Genomic DNA, 25,723 nt, shown 5'->3' with positions numbered 1-25,723 from the left:
GATATGCCAAAGAATCATTCAAATTCTAGTGCAATGTGAATTGTGACCAAGGGGATTTTATTTGCTTATGTATTATTGAAAATAATTAATTCAAACCTCTTAGCTTTTCAAGAGCCAGCTGAGTAGTCTTTTTTTATGTTAAAACATGGGAGTAAGCAAACCAAGGTCAAATACCCCCGTAACCTCAGTTGAAAAAAACCAGTGTCAAAGCAGCATATTATGTTTTACTTTGTGAGATTTATGAATACACAAATGTTGAAGCATTTGTGCCCAAGCTGTAAAGTAAATATTTTGGGCAGTTACAACAAAGGCCGTGCTAAAAAAACCAGCTCTGAGTCGTCAGGCACGTGAGCAAGACTTCTAATCTCTCCAACTTTGTTTCCGAAAACACCCGCTGGGGTAGCGAATTCCCCAACTCGCAGTCACTTTAGCCGTTTTGAAATTGGCCACTTTTTACTATATTTGTGACATCTAATTCTGAAAGTTTAAAGGCTTGACTGAATTTATAAATTTAGGACTTACTTTTCATAGGCCCCAAGTATCTCAAAGTAAAGAGATTTATAAATAGATTTAGCAAATCAATTAACAAATTCACTTAACAAAGTTAATATTTATTATGTTTGTTTTTAATTCAATCGGTTTCTGAATATCTAAAATTAAGAAATTGTACAATGTAAGGCAAGCATAGCACATTTCAGCCCCGTGGCCGAAGTCGGATTATGTTAAAAGGACCAGTGGGCCTCTTGCAACATTTTAATGGAATTGTATTCATAATATATATTAATCATACTGAATTAAAAAATACTATTCTGAATTATTATCACATTAAGAAATGTAGTGCATGGATATTTGCTTTTGGCACCTACGTGCTGAAGAAATAAAGCAATTTTTAAATGAGAAAGAGCATGTCAAAATTTATTTCACTTACTCCTAAATTCAGTACTTAAACATGTATTTGGCCAGCATTTCAGTGCTTGAATGTTAAAGATGTTTATATTTCAACTAATTTGGAATGGCAGTAAAAAATTATTTTCCTTTCAACATTTCAATTTTAGTTTTAATGTTAATCTGTGTTCCTTGTCCAGAGACAGAAAATAAGACTAACCTTTGTGTGGGCTTCAGGCTGTCAGTCTCAGTGGAATGTTCATGTAACTGAATCTTCATGCTAACTCCATCCAGTCACCTTGACATGCCTAATTTTCAGCTGGGTAAAAGATTCCATAGATCTTTACTAGTAAATACTTGATTCCATACAGATTCTGTCCCAGAAATTTCTCATAACTTGCAATTTTTAGAAGTTGACTCTTGTCTGAAACCACCTCCCTAATTATAATAAAAATGAATGTTTTTAAGGAAGTTTGAGATATAAGGATCTAAAAACTTACTTAGTTCAAAAGCAATGAATACAGTTTAAATGCCATAGGTTGGACTCTGAAAGAGTAACCATAAAATACAACACATGATCAGTGGTGTTTAACTTTATTTTTCCCCTCTTGGTGAAAGTTAAAAATGGAAAACTTAAGTGTTTTAGTAATTTTTAAAATACATACAACACAAGACAGTAGAAAAGACTTGCTACCTAAATACTGTTTCACACTTTTTGGATATCATTTTTGGTTCCAATACTTTTAATCACAAAAAGTAACCATTTTGCTGATACTTAACAAGTACAATAAATCTGTTGGTACGCATTCCAGGTTAGAAAGTATCAGTGCAGAGTCATTGCGCTTTAGTAATGAACTGTGACCACGCACATGAGGAAATGAAACTTCAAAATGTTTAATGATGAATCAAACGCATATCATTTTACTACTATACAAAGAGCTTCACCCATTAGGAACATACAGGATTTTTTATTAAACGGGTTAACAATTTTTTTGCTTATTATTTGTTGAAATTTCTCTCTTTTCCTCATCCATAAAAAGCAAGGACAAACTTCCTCTAAAGTCCATATTTATCTTCAGTATTCATCCACGCAAGTTTAAAAACAAGGCAGTAAGGATAAACCTGCCTTTCCCTTTGCACATATCTAGTTTGGGGTATGAAATTATAAACAAAAACTGGAAGAAAATAAAAGCTGAAATATTGTTTATGATGACCTCACAGAAGGCCAGAGGCACAAATTCCCAGGTGAATTTTGATGGTGTCTCCACTAAGACAAGTCATTCAGAAATGCAGGCAAGTGACGTTCCTTTTATTATACAATCTGTAAATTTAGAAACAGCAATGGTTGTCATGATTATTTTATTTTCTATCTCTGTTAAGAGCAGCTCTAAAAAACAGCCTGATGATTCACATAATTAGGTAAGCAAATCAAGCTTTATAAACACATGACGAATATTAAGCTTCTGGGGCATGTAAACGCTGCATCTGGATGCGCACAAGTGCACTGTCTGCCTTTAGTCTTTGGGTACCCTGGCTTGTAATATTTTATTATGATATTCAAGCAGAAAGTGTGTGACTTTGTTTTATGCAATGAGCTGATCTAAGAGTAAAAAATTTGTTGAAGGAAATTCCAAGTTTTTGTGTGTACATAAAGGGCTTTATATAATAAATATGCAGCCATTAAAAAGTTATGAAGGGGCAATACAATTTAAAACTTCAACTCCTGATTACAGATTGCCAAATCTAATCCTTTTCGTCATCATCACAGGTGACATGATTTATTTGCTTAAAGGTAAACTATGACCTCTCCATACCACACCCTGTATTAAAGGTGACATAGCAGTATCAATCAAGAAGGTAAAATAAACATGTAAGAAATATTAAAGTCAGATGGAATAATTAAGCACTGTGAATTTTTTGTTTGCTGACTTTTTGCTTCTGCCCAAGATTATTTTAGTTCAGTATGCATGCTGCACTAGCTAGAATTTAATTCATGAGTGTTATTTTTACTAAGTTTTTGAATTTGGAATACTTTTGAGCCAAAGACGATACCTATGCCTTAAAAAAACAAAGTTGCTGTAATCAGCATGGGCTTCCTCTACCAGTTTCACTTTCTAGTCCATTTCCCCCAAGTGTTCACTTTTATCCCTCACAATTTCATAACAAACTGTCCAGATTATGTCTTTTAGGCTAACCGGGAACTTAAACCTCAAACGCTATTCTGAAGAAGTGTAGAGTAAATAATTTTGGTAATCTGTAAAACAGCTGCATGCAGTGTGTACTGTATGATCACAGCACCAAACCCTTTATAAAAGCCAAGCACTCCTTCCTCCTGCTTTATGGTATTGACACAGTCTCTCATCCCCTCATACTGCGTATTAATTGGAAGCACTTCATAGCCAAGGTCGGTATTGTCGATTATTGTGCGTGTTCCTTGAATGTGAAGGCGGTGCAACACTGTTTCCAAGGGGTAAAGTATAACATCAGAGCAAAGACTGGCAGCAAAGTTAGCAATAAGTTCTGGAAAATAAGCATCCAACATACTCTGCACTGGGCTAGTGCTTTCGGCTGGGTGGCTATTATAAGTCTTTCTCTTTAGAATTAGTAGGACAAACTTCTGAATGATTGAGCTGATGATGTAATGCAGAACCCCATGCAGCACGGTAGGGAAGATCAAGGAGAGAAGAGGAAGCAGTCGTTTGCTATGAGGCACTCCCATGCCTATCACTCTTCCAATGCCTTCTTTAACACATTCCAAAATTCCAGCATTATCTCGAATTATCTCACTCTAAAATAAAAATGACGAAATGAGTAAAAATTAACATTTGCTTATTTTTCAACAAAAAAAAACTCTTTTCAGATCCCTTCTTAAAAAAGATTGTATTTATTTATATTTTTAGAGAGGGGAGAGAGGGAAAAAGAGAGGAAGAGAAACATCAATGTGTGGTTGCTTCTCACACACCCCATATTGGGGACCTGGCCCACAACCCCTGATTAGGAATCGAACCAGTGACCCTTTGGGTCACAGGCCAGTGCTCAATCCACTGAGCCACACCAGCTAGGGCTAGGTCACTTTTAAGTCCTAACTAACTAACTAACTAACTAACTAAAGAACGAAAACATCAATGGTTTGCAGACTTCAAATGTTACCTAGGAGTTAGGCAGCTAGTGGTGGGGGGAAGTTGGTGGTGGAGGGATGGAACAAAAAGGAAAAAGGACTCATGGACATGGACCACAGTGAGGTGACTGCTGAGGGGAGGAGGGTATAAGAGCACCAAATGGCAATGGAAAAAATATAATAAAGATTATATAAGAAAAAAAGAAAGAAGGTGAAGGGGTCAAAGAACATACATGAAGGACCCATGAGCATGGACAGTGAGGGGACTGACCATGGAAGCGGAGAGGCGGGCTGGGTGGAAGAGGGCAAAGGTGGGAAAAGTGGGGCAACTGTAACAGCATGAAAACAAAATGAAATAAAAACTTCTATGAAAGAAAAAAGAAAAAAAGAAAAAAGAAATTGTATAAAACAGCAGTGAAGTTGGGAGCTATTTTTATTGGAAAAGGGGAACAGGGAAGGAGCTGTGCGGGGGACACATCTGGTTTCCCCAACCTCAAGATGCTCCTTAGAACTAAATTTGGAAGAGGATTAACTACATGACACTTAAAGAGGTAGTTCAGTGCTTAGAGTTCTTAAAATTGGATTTACACCCCGCCTCCATTACTTACTGTTTATGTGACCACTGAAAAGTTATTTAACTTCTCCTAAGAGTCAGTTTACTATTCTATAAACATGGAATTAGTACCACCCACCTTTCATGCCCAGAGTTGCTGGGAGCACTAAATGCAAGAAGGCCTGAAGCCAGAAGGCACTTAATAAATGTTAGTCATTATCATCTACAATGTCTCTGTCTTTTTATAGTTTTGAGGACATGTACAGCAAAGTTTGTGATATAGATTAGTCATGGACAGTCAGAAAAGGAACAGGTAAGAGGTCAACTTGGCTATAGCAATGACTGAAGAAGTGAATGAAGTGAAAAATGTAGTCAGGGGCCATACTATTCCACTAGGTAGACTTTGGCTTTTAGTCAGATGGAAAATAGCTGGGTGACTTTACGTGGAAGCTGGACAAGAAGTACCTGATGTTAACGCTGGTTGTTGTGCAGAGGGGAACAAGGGCAGGGGCTGGGAAGCCAGTTAGAGAGTTACTGCATAATCTGGAGGAGAGAGGATGGGAGACTAGACTATAGGTATTAATGCAAGGAAAGTGCTTCAATTGTGCTTTTATCCTAAAATTACAGACAATAAGAACTGCTGGTGGATCAGATGTGGGCTATAAAAGAGAGAAGTGAAAAATAACCTCAAAGCTGTTGGCCAGGAGAAGGGGACCGGCCATGCATTTTACTGAATTGGGAAACATGGGTGGGGTAGCATTTTGAGAGAGAGATCAAGAGTTCAGAAATGTTAGGTCTAAGGTGTAAACGTGGAGTTTACAATCTAGACTGTAAGAAAAAACTCCAAAATGGACATGTAAATGTGAGTTTCCAGTAAACGGGATATATTTAAAACCATGAACTAAATTGACGTCTCCTAACCTACTCCATCTCCCTATCTCTGACCCTTTCCCACTTTAGTCTATTTTTAATAGAGCAGCCAAAGAGATCCTAATTAAGGATATGCTAAATCACATCACTCTTTGGTTCTAATCCACCAAAAACTTTCCATTTCCCTCAAAATAAAGGCTAAATTATTGCAATGACTTACGAAGTCTTATATAATTTCTCCCCCTCTTAACTCTCAGAACCCATCTAATGAGTTTCAACTATATCGGCCTCCTTTGTGCTCCTTCAGCACATGAGATACATCCTACCTCAGGGCCTTTGCACTTGCTTTCCCTTTGCTTAGAATGTTCTCCCAAATATATGTGTATTGTAAAAGACAGATATGCAAGAGGAGAAATCTAAGAAGGAAAAAAAGGTTTCTAGAAAATCAGACAAAAGAAATCAAAATGAGGCAATCAGTAGGTAGAACCTGGAGCAGGAAAAAGAGGAAGTGGATATTGGGTTAAAAAAACACACACAGTGAGCTGGGTACTTTACATTAATTACTCACTTAGTATTTATACTTCAGAAAGTTAAGATTTAGGAAGGGTAAGACACTTGTTTAATGTCACAGATCTAAACAGAAATGTGACTCTGATATAGGTCTGTCTAAATCTAAAACTTGTTTCCCTCCAATATATCATGCTACTTAACTGTTTTTTCATAAATAACCAACTTGCTATTTCCCCCCTTATCTGTGTGAGGATATCTCACAGAGTAATAACTATGAGCTGCAGCCCCATACAAAGGTTTTAGCATTTATTTAACACAATGTCAAATGTAAGAGGAGAGGAAAGTGTATTTGGGTAGCAAGGTATTAACTTCGGTTAACAGAAATTAATTCTAAAAAAAAAAATAAACAAACAAACAAATAAATAATGGGGCCAAAAAACAGTTAAGTGGAAAAGAGTAATTAGAAGAGGAAAGGCTGACTAGTGAGGGTTTTAGAGAGAGAAGGAACTCACACATATTGAGGACAAACACGTGCTATGAAAGATAGGTGATACACAATTGGATTTTGTGTATAGGTAAAGTTAAACTATCTTCACCTTATAGTTGTTTTTTGTTGTTGTTTTAAACATTAAAAAAATTTTTTAATTGTTCAATTACAGGTGTCCCATTCCCCCCCCCATTACTCTCGCCTGCCCTGCTCACCCGCCTTCCTTTACAGGTTTAAGTGTAGGAACCATGTGGTCAGAAAGTATTTTAATCTGGTGTACTTGAAGTGCCACCATGTGGTTAGAAATAGTAAAACAATTTAAAACACTAGCAGGAGATTTCTTTAGCATTGTAGCACTTAACATACCATAGCATCAAATGCCCTTTAAAAGGCATATTTAAAAAGAATGCTATTAGTAAACTACTGTGCAAACTACTACCTGCTCACTAGTAGGGTGACTGTCTATCATGTTGTATGCTTAGGTGATTTATTGTCTTATGATAAGCCATAACCATTGAGTTGTGCTTAAAAGTCTTAAAAAGTGAAAGAAACCCCTATGAATTCTTTGTATTTTACAGCAAGTCATAAGCTGGGTTCTGAGATATCTGAATGAAGAGTACAGCTGTCTATGCAGAGATTAAAAAATTAAAACTAAAAGTGTGAAGTAAGTTTGCAAAGGAAACACACTCATCAGCAATGTGCTAGTATATAACCTTTGACATATGTGCATCTGCAAAATAGAATTTTAAAAGCATACTGTCTTAAATTTTTCCCTTTATAATCATATTTAATATTCCAAAACTATTACTAAATAAAAGTGACTAAAAAATAGCTCACCTGTACTGTTTCGATTAGACTTGCTGAGTAAAAAGGCATTGCCACCATGTAAGTTAGGCTGTAGAAATTAAAACAAATTTGTCAGTACACTGGAATAAGATGCTTATGCTAAATTTTTAAATATACATTTTAATGTACCAACATAATTTATACTGAAGCCTGAATATTTTCAAGGTTTTCAACTATTAATACCTGTAGCCTAGAGATACTTAAGAGACCCGTAACATGGAATTTTTATTCAATGTTATTCAATGTTTATTTCAATTAGAGATGAAAAATTAAGTATTAATAAGAATGCAGGGACAGGCTGCAAAGAAAATAGACTTTATTTTAAACCAGTATAAAATAAAGGCTAGTTTATGAGTCACTGTTTGGACATCTACCTGCACACAGCTAATGTAGCCTGTAACACTGAAACTTAAAATTTAGGATGAGGGACCCATTCCACTGCTTGTCTTTTTAGTGATATCTGAACAAGTACACTGTTCTGCTATTGCCCTATATTATCATCATCCATTTCCAGACTCCCCACCCAACAAAGCTAAGTCAGTCTGCTACGGTAAGTGAAGTCCCCTTTTATTATTAAAAAATGATATTGCACAGCTTTGCAAAGTTGTCTCCTACCACTAATATTTCGACAGAGTAATATTACAACTTTGCAAGCCTGCAAAATATAGTTATTTTAAAATAATATCAAGGTGGGACTTACCTAACCCTATGGGGCCAGGTCCTGGCAAGTAGTGGTTTTCAAGGTGAATGGAACATCACTAAGTAATAATGTGCTGGAATGCCCCCACAGAGGGAGCCAGCAAGCTCGGGGGATTTCCAATTCACAATCTTCAAAAAAAATTAAAAAGTGAAGAGTAAAATTCTAATCTACAAAAATGGTCAGTGTTGTAAAATCACTAAGTGCCTTTAGGACTACATTTTAATGACACTAAGGTTTTGAGGTTGCTCATCACCAAACAAATAAGTTTGTATCTCTGATTAATAATCAAATAATAATAATACTTTTCCTGGTAATTTGGGTTAAAACGTTGAAGACCTTTGCTGACTTCCTAAGAAAAATTAGATTCTGATTTCAGTCTTTCAAATTGGAAAGATTTATTTTAAAGATAACATATATTTCAGGATTTTATTCCTAAACCCTATGTCACTTGGCCTTTTGAAGTTCTAGTCCCACAAATATTTCACTGCTCTAACTTCTTTCAGTGTAGTTATTTAATAAGATTTTTTTCAAGCTCTAACACTCTAAAAATTAATGGGAATGTTCAGTGTTAATGCCACTTTTGATACTTACGATTTCAGTAGAAGATGTTCTCCTATTTGTTTAGGATTCCATTTATGTGAAACCTCCCTAAAAAATAAACATAAATTTAAGTAAAACAAAAGCTATGTTATTTAAAACGTCTTGAATTCATTCGACTTTCAAAAAAGTAACCAGTTTTAATTTACAAGAGAATCTGTAGGAGAAATGTATCCTAATATATTCTAACCCTGAGTATTTTCCTTTCTGGGACACACTTCAAGTAATTGTGGTGGTTTGAAAAGAAAAACAAAATGTTCAAAGTATTTTTGTATGTGTTGACAGAAAGGGCTGACAGAGGAGGAAGTTATTACTGATTACAAAAATGAGAGATTAAAGGAGATATAAAAGTGGTAAGTTGAGAAAAAATGGATGGGAAAAGGAAAGGGAAACAAGGAATAGGGTAAGGGGGTTGAAAGCTTTAAAAAGTATACAAGAGTGGGAATCGCAAACAAAACAAGACAAAGTCACTGTAATACAGAATGACGTTCGTAGTCACACAGGGTTCTCAACCCCGGGCTCTGACTTGAAGTCTGCACTCTGCCTGCACTCCCTCCTCTCATCTCTTCTGATACAACAGAGAATCCTGCGACAGAAGCAGGGCAGGTATGGTCGCATCTGTTTTACTTATGAGAAAAATGACGGCCAAAAATCCCAGGGACATGTTCGAAGCAGACAGGCAGAAAGCCAGGTCTGGAACCAAGATCCAGGACTGCGTGCTTCCTGCTATTGAGGCTGTTACCTTTGGGAACCAGGGAAGAGAAGAAAAGGAAGAGAGGCAAGCTGAAAGAAGAAGAAGAAAAAGGAAAAAGATATCAAGAGAAAATTCCAAAAAAGAGAAAAGAGTATGGAGAGACTCTTTTCCAGAGGGAAGGTAAATGAAGAGGAGGGGGAGGGAAGCAGAGGCAGGAGGAGAGCCAGGGAGACGGAGAAAGGAGAGAAAGGAAGGTGTGACACCAGGGGGATGCCAACTGCCACCAGCTCCCCTGAGGAAACCAGCACGCACTGCATAACAGCCACAGCAGGAAACTGAGAAAAACATTCTATCTCAACTAAGTGAATACAACCAGCCTAAGGAGATAAAGGAATAGATTTTATATTAAAAAAGCAAAGTAAATTACTCACTAATAACATAAGTGCTCTAAAAACAAACCTAGTACCATTATACCATTATAGTATGTGACCTTTCCTACATTTTCCTGAGACTGAGTGGTCTGCAGAGAAACTTTTAGAAAATAGAACAACTTCTGATTTACAAGATCTTAGAGAGGCTTCTGGGTCATGTTCTGATTAATATTAGAATACTACAGGCCTGAACAACCACAGAAAAATATAGCTGGAATGACATTCAATGATTAAGTTGAAAAATGTAAAAAAAAAAAAAAAAAATTAGGTCTCTCATCTTACTGACAGTGACTTTATGATTACAAAACAAAATATGCTACATGGTTTGCCAATCATCTGGGCACTGCTATTAGTCTTTTCATGGCTGCAGAAAGTATTACCACAGGTCATTGTGACACTGATTTTAAGTGTAAAACTGTCATTAGCATTAGGAACAGATGAGTCTGTGACCTGTGTTTCTGAAAGGACTGGGTCACCTCCACTTTGAGTACAAAACTAATCACTACTGCCAATTCTAAAAATCATTAAGATTATTAAAGTAAAAGAGAGAAAAATAGAATTTAGAATCAAATATTTAAGAAAATTAAGATTTCCTCTCTGGCTGGTGTAGCCCAGGGGACTGAGTGCAGGCCTGCGAACTAAAGGGTCGCTGGTTCAATTCCCAGTCAGGGCACTTGCCTGGGTGGCAGGCCAGGTCTCCAGTTTGGGGCATGCCAGTGGCAACCACACATTGGTGTTTTTCTTCCTCTCTTTCTCCTTCCCTTCCCCTCTCTCTAAAAATAAATAAAATCTTTTTTAAAAATTAAGATTTTCTTCCTTGTATCTGTTCTCTACTCCTTCAAAAAATGGGTATAACTTATTGCCACAGCTCTAGAAATTTAAATTAGCACATTTAAGTGCTTTAGGAAAGAGGATAGTGTAGAAATCTACTCTGATTAAACCTTTTCATATTTCATTATTAGATACCAAGATATATGCAAATACAATTCACTATTTTTACAAGCAAAACCTGACCTTCATGCAAGCAACAAACTTGAGAAGCTCTTTCTCAAAATAGTTTTCCATTTGATAGACAAATATATGCACTTAATGCACAATCAATACAAAAAAGCAACAGAATTTTTAAATAACTCTATATTTAAACAGTCTTTACTTTCCACTGCCTCTGGTTTCACATGTTTAAATAGCTTCCCTCTTAAAAAATCTTCCCTCAACCTAACCCAAACCTCTCATCTTCCAGCTACTTCATCTCTTGTCACAGCCAACTTTCTAATCTTGCTATTTCCATGTCCTAACTTCCCACTCACCTCTAAACACACTCTAAATTGGTTTCTACCTCATTGTTCTAACAGAAACAGCTCCTGCCAAGGTTCCCGTGAACTCCATGTGGCTAAATCCAATGGACATTTTTAGTAGGTACTTCACTTGTCCTTTCACCACCATCAGGCACTCATATTCCTTTCTCTTCTAAGCACTCTCTGACCCTGTGTTCTACTATCCCACACTCTTCTGGTTTTTCTCCTCTCTTCGGGTGTGCACTATAGACTCCTCGCAGGAGCATTTTTCTTAACCCAGCCACTGTTCTGGAGTTCCTAGAGGCCCAAGCTGTCTTTTTTTCTTACTTTATATGTGATATATATACTCCTTCCCTAGGCAATCTCATCCATCTATTATCTTCTGTTATCTTCAGCTTAGACTTCTCTATACGTCAACCTTATATATATATCATCTGTCTACTGAAAACTCCACCTGGATAGAGCAAAGCACCTGAAAATGACGTTGTCCAAAATTAAACTTAGGGTCTTTCTTCCCTACTCTTAGATTCTGCTAGTGCTACGATTTGCTTACCTTAGTTCAGTCATCACTTCAAAAGGAGACTGCAGTCAAAACATAAAGAGAAGGTTGAGAGTTGGAAGCACAGCAATGGAGGAATTAGAAAAGATCATCAAGAGCAAAGATGTGTCATTAGAGGCCAAGGCTAGGATCATCGACACCCTTGTATTCCTAATTACTACATATGGATATGCAAGTTGGACAGTGAAGGAGTCTGATAAGAAAAAAAATTAAATTGTTTGAAATATGTTATTGAAGGAGATCTTTACAGAGACCTAGGATAAATTAAGCCTGAAACATTATTGGAGGCAAAAATGGCAAAACTGCAGTTGTTCTATTTCGGACACATTCTAAGAAGGTGGGTTCTTTGGAAAAGACAATACTGCTGGGAAAACAGAAGGCAGAGGGAAAGGAGGAAGAGCGAACATGAGATGGACTGACTCCATACCAGAACCCATAAGCACGTGTATAGAAGCTAGGCAGGGCAGATGAGGATAGAATGTTGTGGACACCACTCATTCACAAGCCTGCCAGGTGTAGGAGATGATTCAAGGGCACGCATGTAACACACACGTGCTTAGAAACTTAACTGAAGTTATTGAAGAAAAATTTCACTGTTTTTAAAAAAAGGTGTTCAAGTCAGTGAATTCCGAGGTGTCATTAGGAAAAGACAATGTGAGAAGAAATCATGGGATGTTTATGCTGGTCAACTACAAATGTGAGCTGAGTCTAAATAATTTGGAGTTCAACAAAATTGTTTCTGTGAGAGACAATTACACAGATAACCTTCGTTATAGGTACTCCCGATGTCAATGATAGGAGAAATGCCATATGCAAGAAAGTAAAGGGTACTTCAGGGTAGAGCAACACAGTCTAACTCACTCCACCTGGGGAAGGATTTGGGAGGGGTGTGGGTGGGAAATAGAGATCAGATGTTGATTCTGTGCTTGGTCTACTTTGTGTTATTTAGTCTATACTATCTCCTTAGGGAAATTCATCCATCCCAATGTTTCAACTGCTACTTTTATGCCACTACATTCATTGTTATGCCTCCAGCTTCAAATTTTAAGACTCTGACCCATGGTTCCAACCACTTAAGATATGTTTCTCCTAGATACATAAATTACTTATAAGAATCTCAAACATCATCTATGGAAGGTCAAATTCCTCATCTCCTTTCCATTCCAACTTATTCTTCATGAATTCTTCAACTTGACTTCAATCTATAAATCTCAGTCACTACTGACAATTCACTCTTCCATATGCCCATTCCCAATCTATTATCAATTACCAGTTGTACAGGGTCTGGCAGAAGTAATGCCTACTTGAGTGTGGTTGGTAGGGTAATAGTGTGGATGTAATCATTTATAGTTTTAATTTGCACATTTCACCTAAAACATCATATGGTGTGCTTGAGTGTGATATTATTATGTTACAGAATTACATGCTTATTATTTTATAATAAAAGATTTTGTAATAAATAAGGGTATTACAGGGTTGTGCCAGAACCCTGTACTTCAGCAATGTCTCTCCAGCTCACCCCTTTCTGTTCTGTTCCACAGTGCAGACCCTTCTCACTCTGGCCCAGTTTCCTATAACAGTTCTGCACAAGTCTCCGTCTACCAGTTAGTCCTCTCTTTGTTTACACTACCACTTAAGTGTATCCTCAATCAAATCACACACATTAAACAAAACAAAACAAAACAAAACAAATCCCTTCGAGTTCCAATTCCAGATAGTAAGTCCTAAGGCCCTTACAAAGGCACTGGGGTGCTTCAGTCTAGCACCTCAGTCTCTCTTCCCGTTATTCCACTCCACTGATGCCCACTGTTCTCAAGCACAGGACGCATACCCAGACCTTCCAACCTCCAGTGAGCATGCTGTCACCTCTACTCAAATCCTCTCATCCTCTGCCAACTCAATTCCTACACATAATTCAAGATCTACCTCAGATTTCAGTTCTTTTCTGATATCCCGACAATAACTATAGAAGTGTTCCTTGGGCTCTGAAAGAGGTTTGTTTAATTATAGCACTAATCACGATATACTATAATTTGCTTACATGTGTCTCCTTCACCAAACTAGCTACTTAAAGGGCAGAAATTGCTCACACAGCCATACTTGTTCCTTAGTTGATCGTTGCTGACACAGTAGTAAGGGCTGAAAGGTATACCTCAATAGATACTATACCAGGAAGCATTTTCTTTATTTTTATTCAATAAGATATAATGAATAAAATTTATTTTGTTTCTTCTCTTAGCTACTTAAGGCAAGTCACGTTTTCACCTTCAAAGTATTTTTAGAAACTATTATATTTTGTCATATTTTTATTGAGAAAACACCCAAAAAGGTACCTTGGTAAAGGTGTGAATTCACTGATTATTCCCTCTGCTCCAAGTGTGATTCCCTGGACAATAAATGTACTTCCCATTCCTTTCCAAAGGGCCCTTGGTCCCTAAAATGAACAAAATTTACTATTATTTCTGTTAATGCCTAAAAAAGAAATACAAAAAGGGTCTTAATAAAACTTGATACTAAATGTTTACTTATATTTTCAATGAGGCATTATTGAAAAGGACATTTTAGTACAGAACTTCAACTAAATTAACTTCTAACATTATTTTAGTATTTGTCAGGTAGCCTACATTTAGGCCAAGATGAACATTTCAACTAGTTAAATATCTCTAATACTGATTAAATATCCCTAATACTTAATTTTGGGCAAAGGTGTAAATTCACTGATTATTCAGTGACATCGAAAAGATGTCATTATCATGTTACATTAATTTTAGTACAAGAGTTAAGATATTTTTATTAACTAAATTATAAAAAATTATTGTTGCTTTAATTATTATTAAAGCCAAATAGAACTTATATTATAAATAACTTTAATAAAATCTATAGACTAATTCTTACCTGAGTTTTGTTGAAGCTGTACATAATATTGATGACTGTAAATGGAGTGAGATGGTAATGCTGAGCATGATAGTTAACCTGTAAAAAAGATATTTCATGATTATTTTGTTATTGTTTTGGTAAGAAGTATCAAGGACATAAAAGATACACAGCAGAGTCACAGCACAAACAAAAGTTCAATTTGAAAGGCAGCATAGATTACACATAAGCAAAATTACTCTTGAAAGTGCTCTAAATAACTTATTAAAAGTAAAGTACATGTGGTTATATAAATACAATTTTGAAGACCAATGCATAACATACACAGTAATACAGAATATATAATAAAGGCCTTGTTGTTCGGCATTTATGTTTCCTTCAACACTCAGATTGCATTCAATGTGACAAAACACTCGTGCTTTCTCACACACGGGAACCACAAAGAACTTAGGGAAGAGGAGCTATGTGTCTCCCAATAGCCAGTATCGTTCAGGCTATCAGCTAGAAACAATTAGCAAATCATAAAATCAGTAAAGGAAATCAGACCAATAGTTATTAAGTGAAATAACTTTTAAAAGTATCAGGATGCATCATATACTCTAAAGTTATTTTATAAAACAGTTTTTAAAGTTACACACATATATGTATCCGCTGGACCACAACGCCATAGTGTCGCAATTTATAAAAACTGTCTGAAATTCAGTGTTTTGGGGCATATATAACTATTTATGCTTTTTAAATGGCTGTTTTTCTATAATCACTTATTTTTAGGTGCTAAGCATGAACCCCTTATTTTGTAATTATTTACATCTTTTCTAACTCAATTTTCAAACTAGGGAAGTTATATTATAGGAGTTTTGCCACAGCGTGGTCAACTGACCCCTGAGAGTCTTTAAGGGAATTGACAAAACATGATTTCTTGATACTAAAACATGATTTGCCTTTCTCCTTGTGTTGACATTTTGAGTAACAGCAGTGACGGGTAAACTGCTAACCCTTAGCGTGAATCAAGACAGTGGTGCAAACTATATTCGTGTACTAATTGTATTCTTCACCCTATTTACTTATAAGGAGGAAAAAGCCACTTTCACTACACAGTGTCCTTGCTAAACCAGTAAAATACATTAATTTTATAAAATCTTAACCCTTGGGTATATATCATTTTTCTAGTTAATATTTTGTATGTTGCACAATGAAGTAACATGGCTATTGTGCAGAGAAGTACTTGTCTAATGAAGCTTCAGGCTGCACTAGCCACTTTTCTCATGGCCACTATTTCCTCTAGAAAAACTAACACAACTAAAGCTATTCACACTGAGGACAAATGTGTTTTTTTTAATGAACAAATTGGGCTTATTGATTTTAAAAAATCCAAAATAATAGTATTTGCTGCCAATGATATATTTGAGTATACAAGCAAAAATTAGAATTCTCGAACACCTATATCCACCATCAAGAGCTTACCAACACTGAAACACTTCTCTGTGAGACTGGAGTGATTTCTATGATGTTTTCTTTTAGTACTGTATAATCAAAAGATTATATAACTTTTGGAAGAGCTATGTAACTCAGTAAACCAACATTTTTCAATTAATCAATTTGTGATGTAACAGAATCATGCATGGGTAAAAAATCCATTACACATGCAGTACAGATCAATAGACTTTAATGTAACAAAGTATAAAAAGTTAATGGATGTAACTTCAGATTTCACGTTGCAAATAACCTTTAAGACATTACCACTTACTGAGTTAGACATGGTATCAAAAACAGTATCTGTCAATTCTCTAAAATGAAATATAAAATACTCCTATTTTCAAATACTTATGTTTATAAGGTTAGACATTCTTTTTTCTTTCAGAAACAATATATTGCAACATATGGACTGAATAAGCAGATGTGAAAATTCTGGCTGTCTTCTATTATGCTAGCTGTTAAAAATATTGGGAAAAATAGTGTTTCTTTTTCATAAAAATGTTATTTTAATATCTACTGGGTTTATCATTAGTTGTAGTGAGTTAAAATATAAAATATATATATATATATATATACACACACACACACACACCAAAATTTTCCCAGTTCTGATTTTCAAAATAGTAAATAGTGGTAGATATAAGCCATATACACAAAAGTTCTCTGGAGATCTTAATTTTTACAACTTAAGAGGCTTCAAAGATGAAAAAGTTTGAGACCTTGACATATTATAGCTTTTAGTACATTTCACATGGAATAATGGTTACATGGCCTCAGCCATTTATCTGAGTGCTGTACTTCAAATCAGGGTTAGGATTATTGTTTAGAAGGTCATAGAAAGTAGATTTACCTGACATTGGCGGCGTAGAACAATGCAAGGATGAGCCAGTACATTTTCTGTGAAGAGACTATATAAGAATAATTTATAAATATACATAATATAGCCAAAATTTAATTTATAACATATATGTATCTGAAATTATTTTTGCTTGAAGAAACATACATTATTTTATGTTTCTCATTTTTTAAATTAAAAAATACATAGAGCCCTGGCTGGTGTGGTTCACTGGATTGAGCACCAGCCTGTGACCCAACGGGTCCCTAGTTTGATTTCCAGTCAGGGCACATGCCTGGGTTGTGGTACAGGTCCCCAGTAGGAGGTGTGAAAGAGGCAGCCACACATTGATGTTTCTCTCTCTCCCTCCCTTCCCCTGTTTATAAATACATAAAAAAATTCTTAAAGAAAAAGCCGTCCAAAAATAAAGATAAAAAAATACACAGACATGTTTGTAAATTATTAGACCAATAACAAAATTAATAAGAAAAGAATTAAAGCTAGATCTGCAAACTGGTAAGCAAGAGAACAATATGTAATACTAAAATGTATAGTATAAAAATGAAACTACATTTCTGTATATGTAATATGGGAAACTCCTTTCCTAGACAATTTAAATGCCCTTTTCAATTACTTTCAGATAATGTCTTAGGCACAAAGTTCCTATCAGAATAGCCACCTACTTTTCATGAATGTCATTCTATAAATTTTGGTTTTGATGTACTTTGCCTTTAAGTTACAAGGATTTCCATGACCATGTTAATTGATGACTATTTAATGTATAAAATAGTTCTTCTGAAAACATTCCCTACAAACAAGTTACAACCATAACCATGGCTTAAGTACTACAAGTTTCACATGCCTGCAGGGCTGTGCATGCACACATACACACTCACATGTGTATATATAAACACATAGAAAATAATATATCAAATGGACAACAGCTTTAAGTCTAAACAGTGAGGCTAAAGAAAAATTAACTCTAAAAGAAAAATTTTAATACACAATTTTTTTCTATTGACATTAACATTTTCAAGTTTAATCATGCAAATAAGATAATTTTTTCTTGATTAAAATATTTAAAACGAGTTATCCTAGCATATGTCAGCCTTTGTGCAATTATAGTATTTTGATACAGTATTCACTGAAGATCAATAATCAAGACTGCAAGCTTTTCTTATACAAAATAATCATTAAAAATAAAAAAATAATGATGCCTATTAAATGTTGATTGTAAAAAAACCTAGACTCTATGTTGCTAAATATCTTGTTGTAATTCAATTTTTTAGGACCAATCTTCAATGTAAAATTACTCATTTTCTGGAGGGGAAGAGGTATCAGATTTGATTTATTCTTTGGATACATGAAAAGTGTTACAATATTCTTCACAAAATTATTTTGTGATTATAAAATTCAATGACTATTCTCTAGCTTTATAGGAAAAATCAACTTACAAATTTTAAATAATCATTTTCCTGCAAAATATTATTCAATATTTAATCTATTGCTCAAAGAACAATCTAAAGAAAGCACTACTCATGACTTATTATTACATTAAAAACTTTAAGTAAAAACTTAAATTAAAAATCTTTAGATAAAACATTACCTTGCAAGTCCAATACCAAATCCAGCAAATCTACTCAACTGTTCTAAAATAGAAGAAATAAGATTACTCATAACTGATATTTAGATTTACTGTAAAAACAAGAAAACTGCATTTTGCTAACATAATACTCATTTAAAGTTTAGGTCCCAAAGTCAAACTCCAATAGGGGCCAGGGAAGGCACTTGGATGACTGAAGGACTTACTGGGGCCTGTGGCAAGTTGCAGGCACAACTGCTCTTTAGCCCCAATTCACTGTTGCACCGAGGGACCATGGGCTCAGACTCTCCAAGCTATGATTTTTAAAAAAGATATTCTCATTTTTATGTAGCATCTTCTAATTAAAAAGTATTGGCAGCTATTTTAAAAAGTGTTGGAACACTGTGTTGGCCAAATCAAACACGTCTGTAGGTAGAATCTAAGGGCTACCATCTCTCCACTCCTGACAATAAACAATACACAATTTTTTCTGTAGAAAGCTCTAACTGATACTTACACCAACAACCTTACCTCCCCTGTTGGAAAATTAGTCAGTCCCTGTTAGTGGTGGAGAGCATCTATGTTAAACTAATACTCACAAGTAGAACACCACAAAGTTATTAACTTGAGGAGAGTACTTAGAGTAATCAAAGTGGGTAAGTAAGGTTCTCTTCTCTTGTCTCCCCAAATTTTAAACATTTTGAGAGTAGCTGTTTAACGAGGTCTCTGTGATAGACTACTGGATACATGTGTGCTGCTGCTGATGGCATTTCTATAGTCTTACTAGAAAACTTTATAGCTGGAAACATCTCTATGCACATATCAAAACAGAAAAAACATTTTCTTCTTGACTAAAAAAATCTCAAAATCATGATGATAACATCTCAAAACCCCAGGGGACTAGTCATCAAATTTCAGCTGTAATACAATATTCCCAAGGGATAATTTTCTCTCATCCATTCTCTCTTCTCTTGCCACATCTCCCTGCCCTGATTTTTAAAATGAAGCAATGCCCTCACTATTTCCCTACAGTCAGAACAAGGCCATGTAAACATGTCCCTGAAGACACTACTTAATTCACCCTTACTTTGAAAACCTTACAAGTGAGACAGCAGCTTCTTTTGCCCCAGTTAAGGTACTTCCCTCCTTTCAGCCTTCCTTTTTGTGTGTACTGATCATCCCCTAATGTTAACAGGAAATACCAGGATATTTTCTGGAAGGTATTAGGAAGTTTTACTATTAACTCTGTAAGGCTCTCAGGCGTCTAACCTCCTTGCAATTAGACTCACCAGCCTCTTACTGTTTCTAAAAGAATCCTGGTTTCATCAAGAGTTCCTCCTCATTGTAACCATTAGAGCAGAAATTATGAAAAGATAAACTCTACCGCCAAAGAAGAACTATGTAGCAACCATATGCACATTTTGAATTATCTAATTTATAACTTTCCAGTACTACTTCTGGGACCAATAAGAAGAAAAGCAGGAAAAATAAACAAGCCAACTGTTATCACACTAAATCACTGGTTTTCCTCCACATCATTCACTCGCCAGACTATATTTAGACAGGGTCTACTCCTCCTAGTTAACCCAAATCAAATAAATACTACCACCCCTTTAAGTCAAAAGAGAAGAAATGAATATAAAACATGACTAAAATATACTTAATATGTACTAATATAATCTACTATTCTAACAATTTCAGGAGAATGGAAAGAGGTAGCCATTATTTCCATTTTTATGAATAAAAAAAGACAATGAAAATATCGATTATCTAAATCACACAATATGGCAAATAAAACACAGGTCTTCTGACATCCTACAGAAAATAATTATGTCTTGAATTCAAAGTCTTATCTTGTGTCAGTTATTTTCACTCCTTAGTGAATTTTTAACTCAAAAAAAGGAAAGCAGAAGGTGCAGGCATTTCTCGGTTCCGTAAGCTTTATCGAGCTGCATGAATTTAGGATCTATAACTTATACATAAAAAAGTGTTATTTTGGCCCTTCAAAAATTAAAAAAAATATATAATTACAACTTCTCTGTGTATTTCAAGTGACTCATTTAATATGATTACGGTTCAACTTGTTATTATCCTAAGTGTTAACAGAAGAAAATGGGAAAGTGTAAACATTTTCCCTTCCACCACAACAGGGTCTGATGCCAGGGGGTAGTTTGGTATCTAGAAAAGACACAATTCCTATGATTAAAAGGGACAAGGAAGGAAACAAGTATTTTTAGCCTACTATGTGCTCCATACTGCACTACGTATTACTCATACTTCATTTTATTTTAACACTTACAAAAAACTGTTATTATTCCATCCACCTTAATTAAAGATGAGAAAAGTGAAGGCTCAGAGACCTTTACAAAATCCCTCACCTTTTAGGAGTGGCAGAGCCAGGTTTGAGCTCAAGCCTGCCTGTGCAGAAAAACTGCAGACACAAAGCTCCAATTAATTACATCAAAGAAATACAGCGATCATTTAATTGGGTGTTGTTCACATGATTCCCAATGAACGATAAACAATCCAAATTCCTTCTTTCGTGATTTAGATAGATCACGGGCTGTAATACGCCTGGCCCGTAGAATTTAGAAATTCCTACCACGCAGCCCATGCTAAGACAGGTGTCGTTTTTGGAGGTGATCCCGGAGAAAACATTTCAGTGAGGACTAGGCAGGAGGCCTGCCTCAAGGACAGAGGACGCAGAGAGGGCAGAGGGTGTGGTGCGCTTTAAACCTAGAGGCCCTGGAGGCCCCTCCTCGCGGTTTGTGGGGTCTGCAGGCCGCGAGGCCCAGCCTGGCCACTCCACCCACCCCTACCTTGCTCCCAGCGTCCCTCACCGCTGCTTTGCACCGGCACGCTGCCGCCGCCACCACCTCCAGGAAAGGGTTCCTCCTCCGGGCCCTCGGGGGTAGTGGGAGCGGGCACTCCGTAGGGCGAACTCTTCTCGCCCCAGTGCAGGTTACGGCTACCCGGAATGTCTGGAGGAGTGGTCACCCAGTGGCCCAGGTCCGACGCGGAGCTGAAAGACCTTGCAGGGAAAGCGCCGCCAAAGCCCTGCTCATCTCGGGTACCCCCGCGATAGCCCAAGCCATCGAAGCCGTCCGGGCGCCGTGGATGCATCGCAGACGGAGCAGGACGAGGCGAGCCCACCCGGAGCCCACCACCACTGGGGCCACGGCGACTTCTGGCCACACAGACAACACTCCTCTTCCTCCTCCTCCTCCTCCGCCGCCGCCGCCGCCACCACGTCCGGGTAAATTGACAACCGGAAATCACGTTGCAAACCCGGAAGTTCACAGAGCACGTGATCGTAGCCTTTTCCGGCGGTCTTTAGAGACGCGGTTGCTAGGGAGGCAAGCCAGGATTCCGGGGCCAACTCTTAAACTGTTGCCGTTAGGGAGGAGGAGGTGGTAAAATAACTAGGGAGTTAGTGGAGCACAGTACCGCAGAAATGCCGAAAGGAAATAGGGATGGGAGATGCAGACTGGATGAGAGGAGATGTTTCAAAACGAGATAAAACTAACGCGTCCTTGGATCGGACTCTCATCTCAGCCAGAAAGGTCCCTCTCCATAAAAAGGCCCCCAGACCTAGGCCTTGTCTTTTCTCACTAGGCTAGTGTTTCATCTATCACAGGGGAATTATTCAGTGGCTCGACGTCCAAAAAGATCGTAACATTACATCTAACTTTGTCTCCCGCAGTTGGCGTTTTGGATAGAATCTATTGAGAGAGGTTCGGCCCAGTGAACGCAAAGGTGCAATGGACCGCTTAAGCAAGCTTTAAAAAGGAATGTCAGGGGAAAAACCCGCCCTCTTCCCTCCTCCTCCTCCGGGGTCACCGGCCCTCTCCCCACCCCCCACATAAACTCTCCGGGATTTAGCAGTTAAGCATGTTGCTTTTCTAAGGTCACAAAACAACTACAAATCGTTTCCTGTAGGTATTTTCTGGTGCATCTGAATCAGAGTATTCATACATTTAAAAATTGAGACCTTACTTGAAAAATTAAAATGACCCTACTACCTTTTTTCTTTAGTTCCATGGGCTCTTTGGGCAGTCTCTCTCCCTAGATCTGACTGAGCCTACCATGGATTCTTCCTGTGTCCCTTCTTCCCCACTGGAGCCCAACATTCCGAGGGCTTTCAAAAGAGAACCCTGACGCACTATCCTCGATCTTCTAGAAGCAAACCATTATTTAAAGTAATAATCAGATTTATCTTGAGTGGATTGACATTCTTAAATTGGGTCGTGATGGCGGTTGGGGCAAACGTATGTAGTCCCTCCCTTAAAAAGTGTACCCAATATTACTTGAGTACTAATACCAAATTACTGGGTAACCAATATTAAATTTGTTACAGGACATGGTAATAAAAATATTTCTCTGTTTTTAGGAATATTGGCTCAAGGATAGGATTGGCTTAAGTCCAAAACTTTATTAAAAGGAGAAGGAGGAAAAGGTGTGTGTGTGTGTGTGATTTTAATATAAAAGCAATAGCATCTTACAATTTTACATTCTTATCAGTGGAGAAAGGATGGTTTATTAAAAGGAGGACAAGTGGGTGGCCAGTTGAAGGGAGAAACCATAAGAGCCCCATCTCATAGCTTATTCTCAAATCAATTCTAGCTATAATGTATTGTATTCTTCCTTTTTTAGAAACATTGAATATTTGAAGAAAAAATAGATGAATATTTCAAAATAGATAAAAAAACTTTCAAAAAGTGACAGTAAAGTCAAAAGCCATGTAAAGAAAAACTAATCAATTTGATCATAAAAAATTAAATTTCTACATGGTAAACAAAAAAGCAAAAGCATTTTAATAAAAATTGAAAAATGAGTCACAAACTGGTAAATGTCATATTTTAACATGAATTAGACAATGTGCCACTTTACTGTAAAACAGCTCTTAACAGTACAGGAAAATCAGTAGAAATGTGAGCAAAGGATGTGAAGAGGCAAGTCATAAAAAGAAACAAATGGGTAATAATTACATACACAAATGCTTGTCCTCTAGTAATTAAAGAAAGGCACATTTAAATAATAGCCATTTTCTCTATAAAATGATAATGTTTAAAAGATAAACTTACATTGTCATTCAAAGTGAAAAGAAACTAACTCTCATTAATTCTGAAATGGTATAAAATATAACGACTTTTTTCATATACTAGGAATTGTAAATAACTCTGCAATGAACATAGAGGTGCTTATGTTTTTTCAAATTAGTGTTTCAGGTTTCTTCAGATAAATTCCCAGAAGTGGAATTGCTGGGTCGTAAGGCAATTTCATGTTTAGTGTTTTGAGGTATCTCCATACTGCTTTCCACAGTGTCTGCACCAATCTGCATCCCCACCAACAATGCAAAAGGGTTTCCTTTTCTCCACATCCTTGCCAGCAGGTTGTTTGTTGATTTATTGAAAAAAACATAACACAATGTCACAAAACAGCATGTATTAGCCTGCCTGGAGAACAGCAACAATCCAACAACCACATTTAGAAGGTCTCCCCATGGCCCATGTTGTGGCTTACAGAAGAGAAGAAATGTGGCCTGAGGGACGATATGACTATGAAAGGCTTCCAAGAGAATTTGCATCTCCTTGAAGTCACCCCAGTGATGGCTACCATAGAGAAGTTAATACTGTGCTGAGGAAACCACCACTGCTAGACAGACCTGGTGAAGCTACAGTAGATATTACGGTCATGTTGACTTCTGAGACTAGGACAAGGGCTGCAGTTTTTCTCATGATCAAAGAAGTGATCCCCCTCACAAAGGAGATGAATCTGGCTATAAGTGGACAAGGGATGATCATTCTGGAAGTTGTCAGCCTGAATATAGTGACATGAGAGATAGCTTTAGAAGAAAAGGTTTCCATGTTTCTCATTACATAAGAGACCAGTCTCCTCATAAAATAGAAACTCCTTTTTTTCAGAGACTCACCTGTAGGCAGATCTGGCTCCAGTGTCAGTAATAGGAGCTACTCTCCAGAAAGAAGCAAAACTTACTCTTTCCATCAGTTCAACACAGAAGTAAAGAGAGATCTGTTCATTCTTCAAAAACATCAAGGGGCATGTTTGCCCCTTCACCTTCAAGTTTTTCAACAGTTCCTTCATCAAAGGTATTAGACAAACCCAGTAAGTTAACTAAAGAGGAACTCGCTGAGGCTGCAAACAAGTAGGCTGTTGAACAGCTAGACAAGGCAGATGAATGTGAAATTACCTGAAATTTCTGAGTACGAGGCAAGATGCATAGCACCTTTGTTCATTGACCAGCCAGGAGAACCTGAGTCAAATGCAATGGATGGCATAGAAGTATTAAAGACGGTCAGTTAAACAGTAGCTCTAAAGCAGTGGTTTTCAACTTTTTTCATCTCATGGCACACATAAACTAATTACTAAACTTTTGTGGTACACCCAAATATTTACTTTTTGATGATCTGACAAAAATAGGTCTAATTGCATATAATTTTGATTCATTCACATTAGATGGGTATTGTGGCGTTGGGTGTTGTCATTTTTTAAATGTAACAGTCTGAGGGAGAAGAGGTCAGTGTCCCTGAATAAATAGTCAGGTGTTGAATGTTTTAAACATTCATGTATCACATCAATGTGCCTACTGTAGCACACCGGTTGAAAATCATTGCTCTAAAGCAATAGCATCAAAAACAAAAGAGATGGAACAGGTTTACCGATAAGACTGTGAAACGTTAGGGATGGTTGTGAAAATTCTGACTGAAAAAAAAAATCCTTTTTTTGAAAAATCCCTACAGTTTGCATCGAGACAAAATGTACGTGAATTAGGTGAGCGATGTGTTAAATAACTCAAGCATTCCCTTGCAGAGTGTAACACTTTTAGTCAAGACTTTGGAGAGCCTTTTTAGAAATTTACTTGATCCGATAAAAATAATGTTTCTAGATTTTGTCCCATGGATTGTGTAAATCTGTCATATTTGAATTTTTATGATGAAGAGAAGTACTTTATGATAATTTATCACCTTTCCAATATCAAATAAACATCTAAAATACTTTTAAGATATTTAATTAGAATTTTAAAAGATTTTATTTATTTTTAGAGGGAGGAAAGGAGGGAGAAAGAGGAGAGAATCATCAATGTGTGGCTGCCTAATTAGAATATTTTGTCTACACATAAAGCCTGCTGATCCATACTTATTTTATCCCCCCCTCCTTAAAATGATGAGTCAAATAATGTTTCAAGTGCTGGAGAACAACTTTCCGTATTTACTCATGTTCTATAGCCTTCCATAGTGTGGCTTGTTTGGTCACACTACTATAACTTTTAGAGATGATTCCACTTCAACACTTAAGGGATTTTGCATTGTATAGTCAGTAATACCACGTGAAAATCTTAAAATTCTAAGTAGTGATTTTATTGACTTGTTGCCTGCTTATTTCAGGCTTT

At 36.6% G+C, this 25,723-nt stretch overlaps 1 protein-coding gene and 1 pseudogene across 2 annotated transcripts; one reads left to right on the top strand and one right to left on the bottom strand.

Moving 5' to 3' along the window:
• Positions 1 to 449: 449 nt before the first annotated feature.
• SLC25A46 (solute carrier family 25 member 46) lies at positions 450 to 21,585 on the bottom strand. Of its 2 annotated transcripts, none has more exons than XM_028514478.2 (8): positions 21,132 to 21,585; positions 18,337 to 18,379; positions 16,746 to 16,803; positions 14,441 to 14,518; positions 13,879 to 13,979; positions 8,561 to 8,617; positions 7,261 to 7,318; positions 450 to 3,673 (listed from the first exon to the last, which is right to left on the bottom strand). In XM_028514478.2, exons 1-8 carry the CDS (start codon positions 21,433 to 21,435, stop codon positions 3,095 to 3,097), a joined length of 1,278 nt encoding a protein of 425 aa, XP_028370279.1. In that variant the 5' UTR covers positions 21,436 to 21,585; the 3' UTR covers positions 450 to 3,094. The 2 variants fall into 2 exon arrangements, with proteins under 2 accessions (XP_028370279.1, XP_028370282.1); XM_028514481.2 differs by having other exon boundaries at positions 21,153 to 21,578.
• A 2,086-nt stretch (positions 21,586 to 23,671) lies between these two features.
• On the top strand, positions 23,672 to 25,184 carry LOC114498551 (annotated as a pseudogene).
• Positions 25,185 to 25,723: the final 539 nt, after the last annotated feature.

The sequence above is a fragment of the Phyllostomus discolor genome, chromosome 3, assembly GCF_004126475.2.
Source record: "Phyllostomus discolor isolate MPI-MPIP mPhyDis1 chromosome 3, mPhyDis1.pri.v3, whole genome shotgun sequence".
NCBI lineage: Eukaryota > Metazoa > Chordata > Mammalia > Chiroptera > Phyllostomidae > Phyllostomus > Phyllostomus discolor.
This window is presented reverse-complemented; position numbering and strand designations above follow the sequence as displayed.

What these genes read in the sequence shown, in the direction of transcription:
- SLC25A46 (XM_028514478.2), bottom strand. Translation starts at nt 21,435, where the DNA reads ATGCATCCACGGCGCCCGGACGGCTTCGATGGCTTGGGCTATCGCGGG. An exon ending in TTCTACGCCGCCAATGTCAG is followed by an intron (nt 14,519 to 16,745) that starts GTAAATCTACTT and finishes TCTTTTTTACAG; the next exon opens with GTTAACTATCATGCTCAGCA. An exon ending in GTCTAATCGAAACAGTACAG is followed by an intron (nt 3,674 to 7,260) that starts GTGAGCTATTTT and finishes TTTTTATTTTAG; the next exon opens with AGTGAGATAATTCGAGATAA.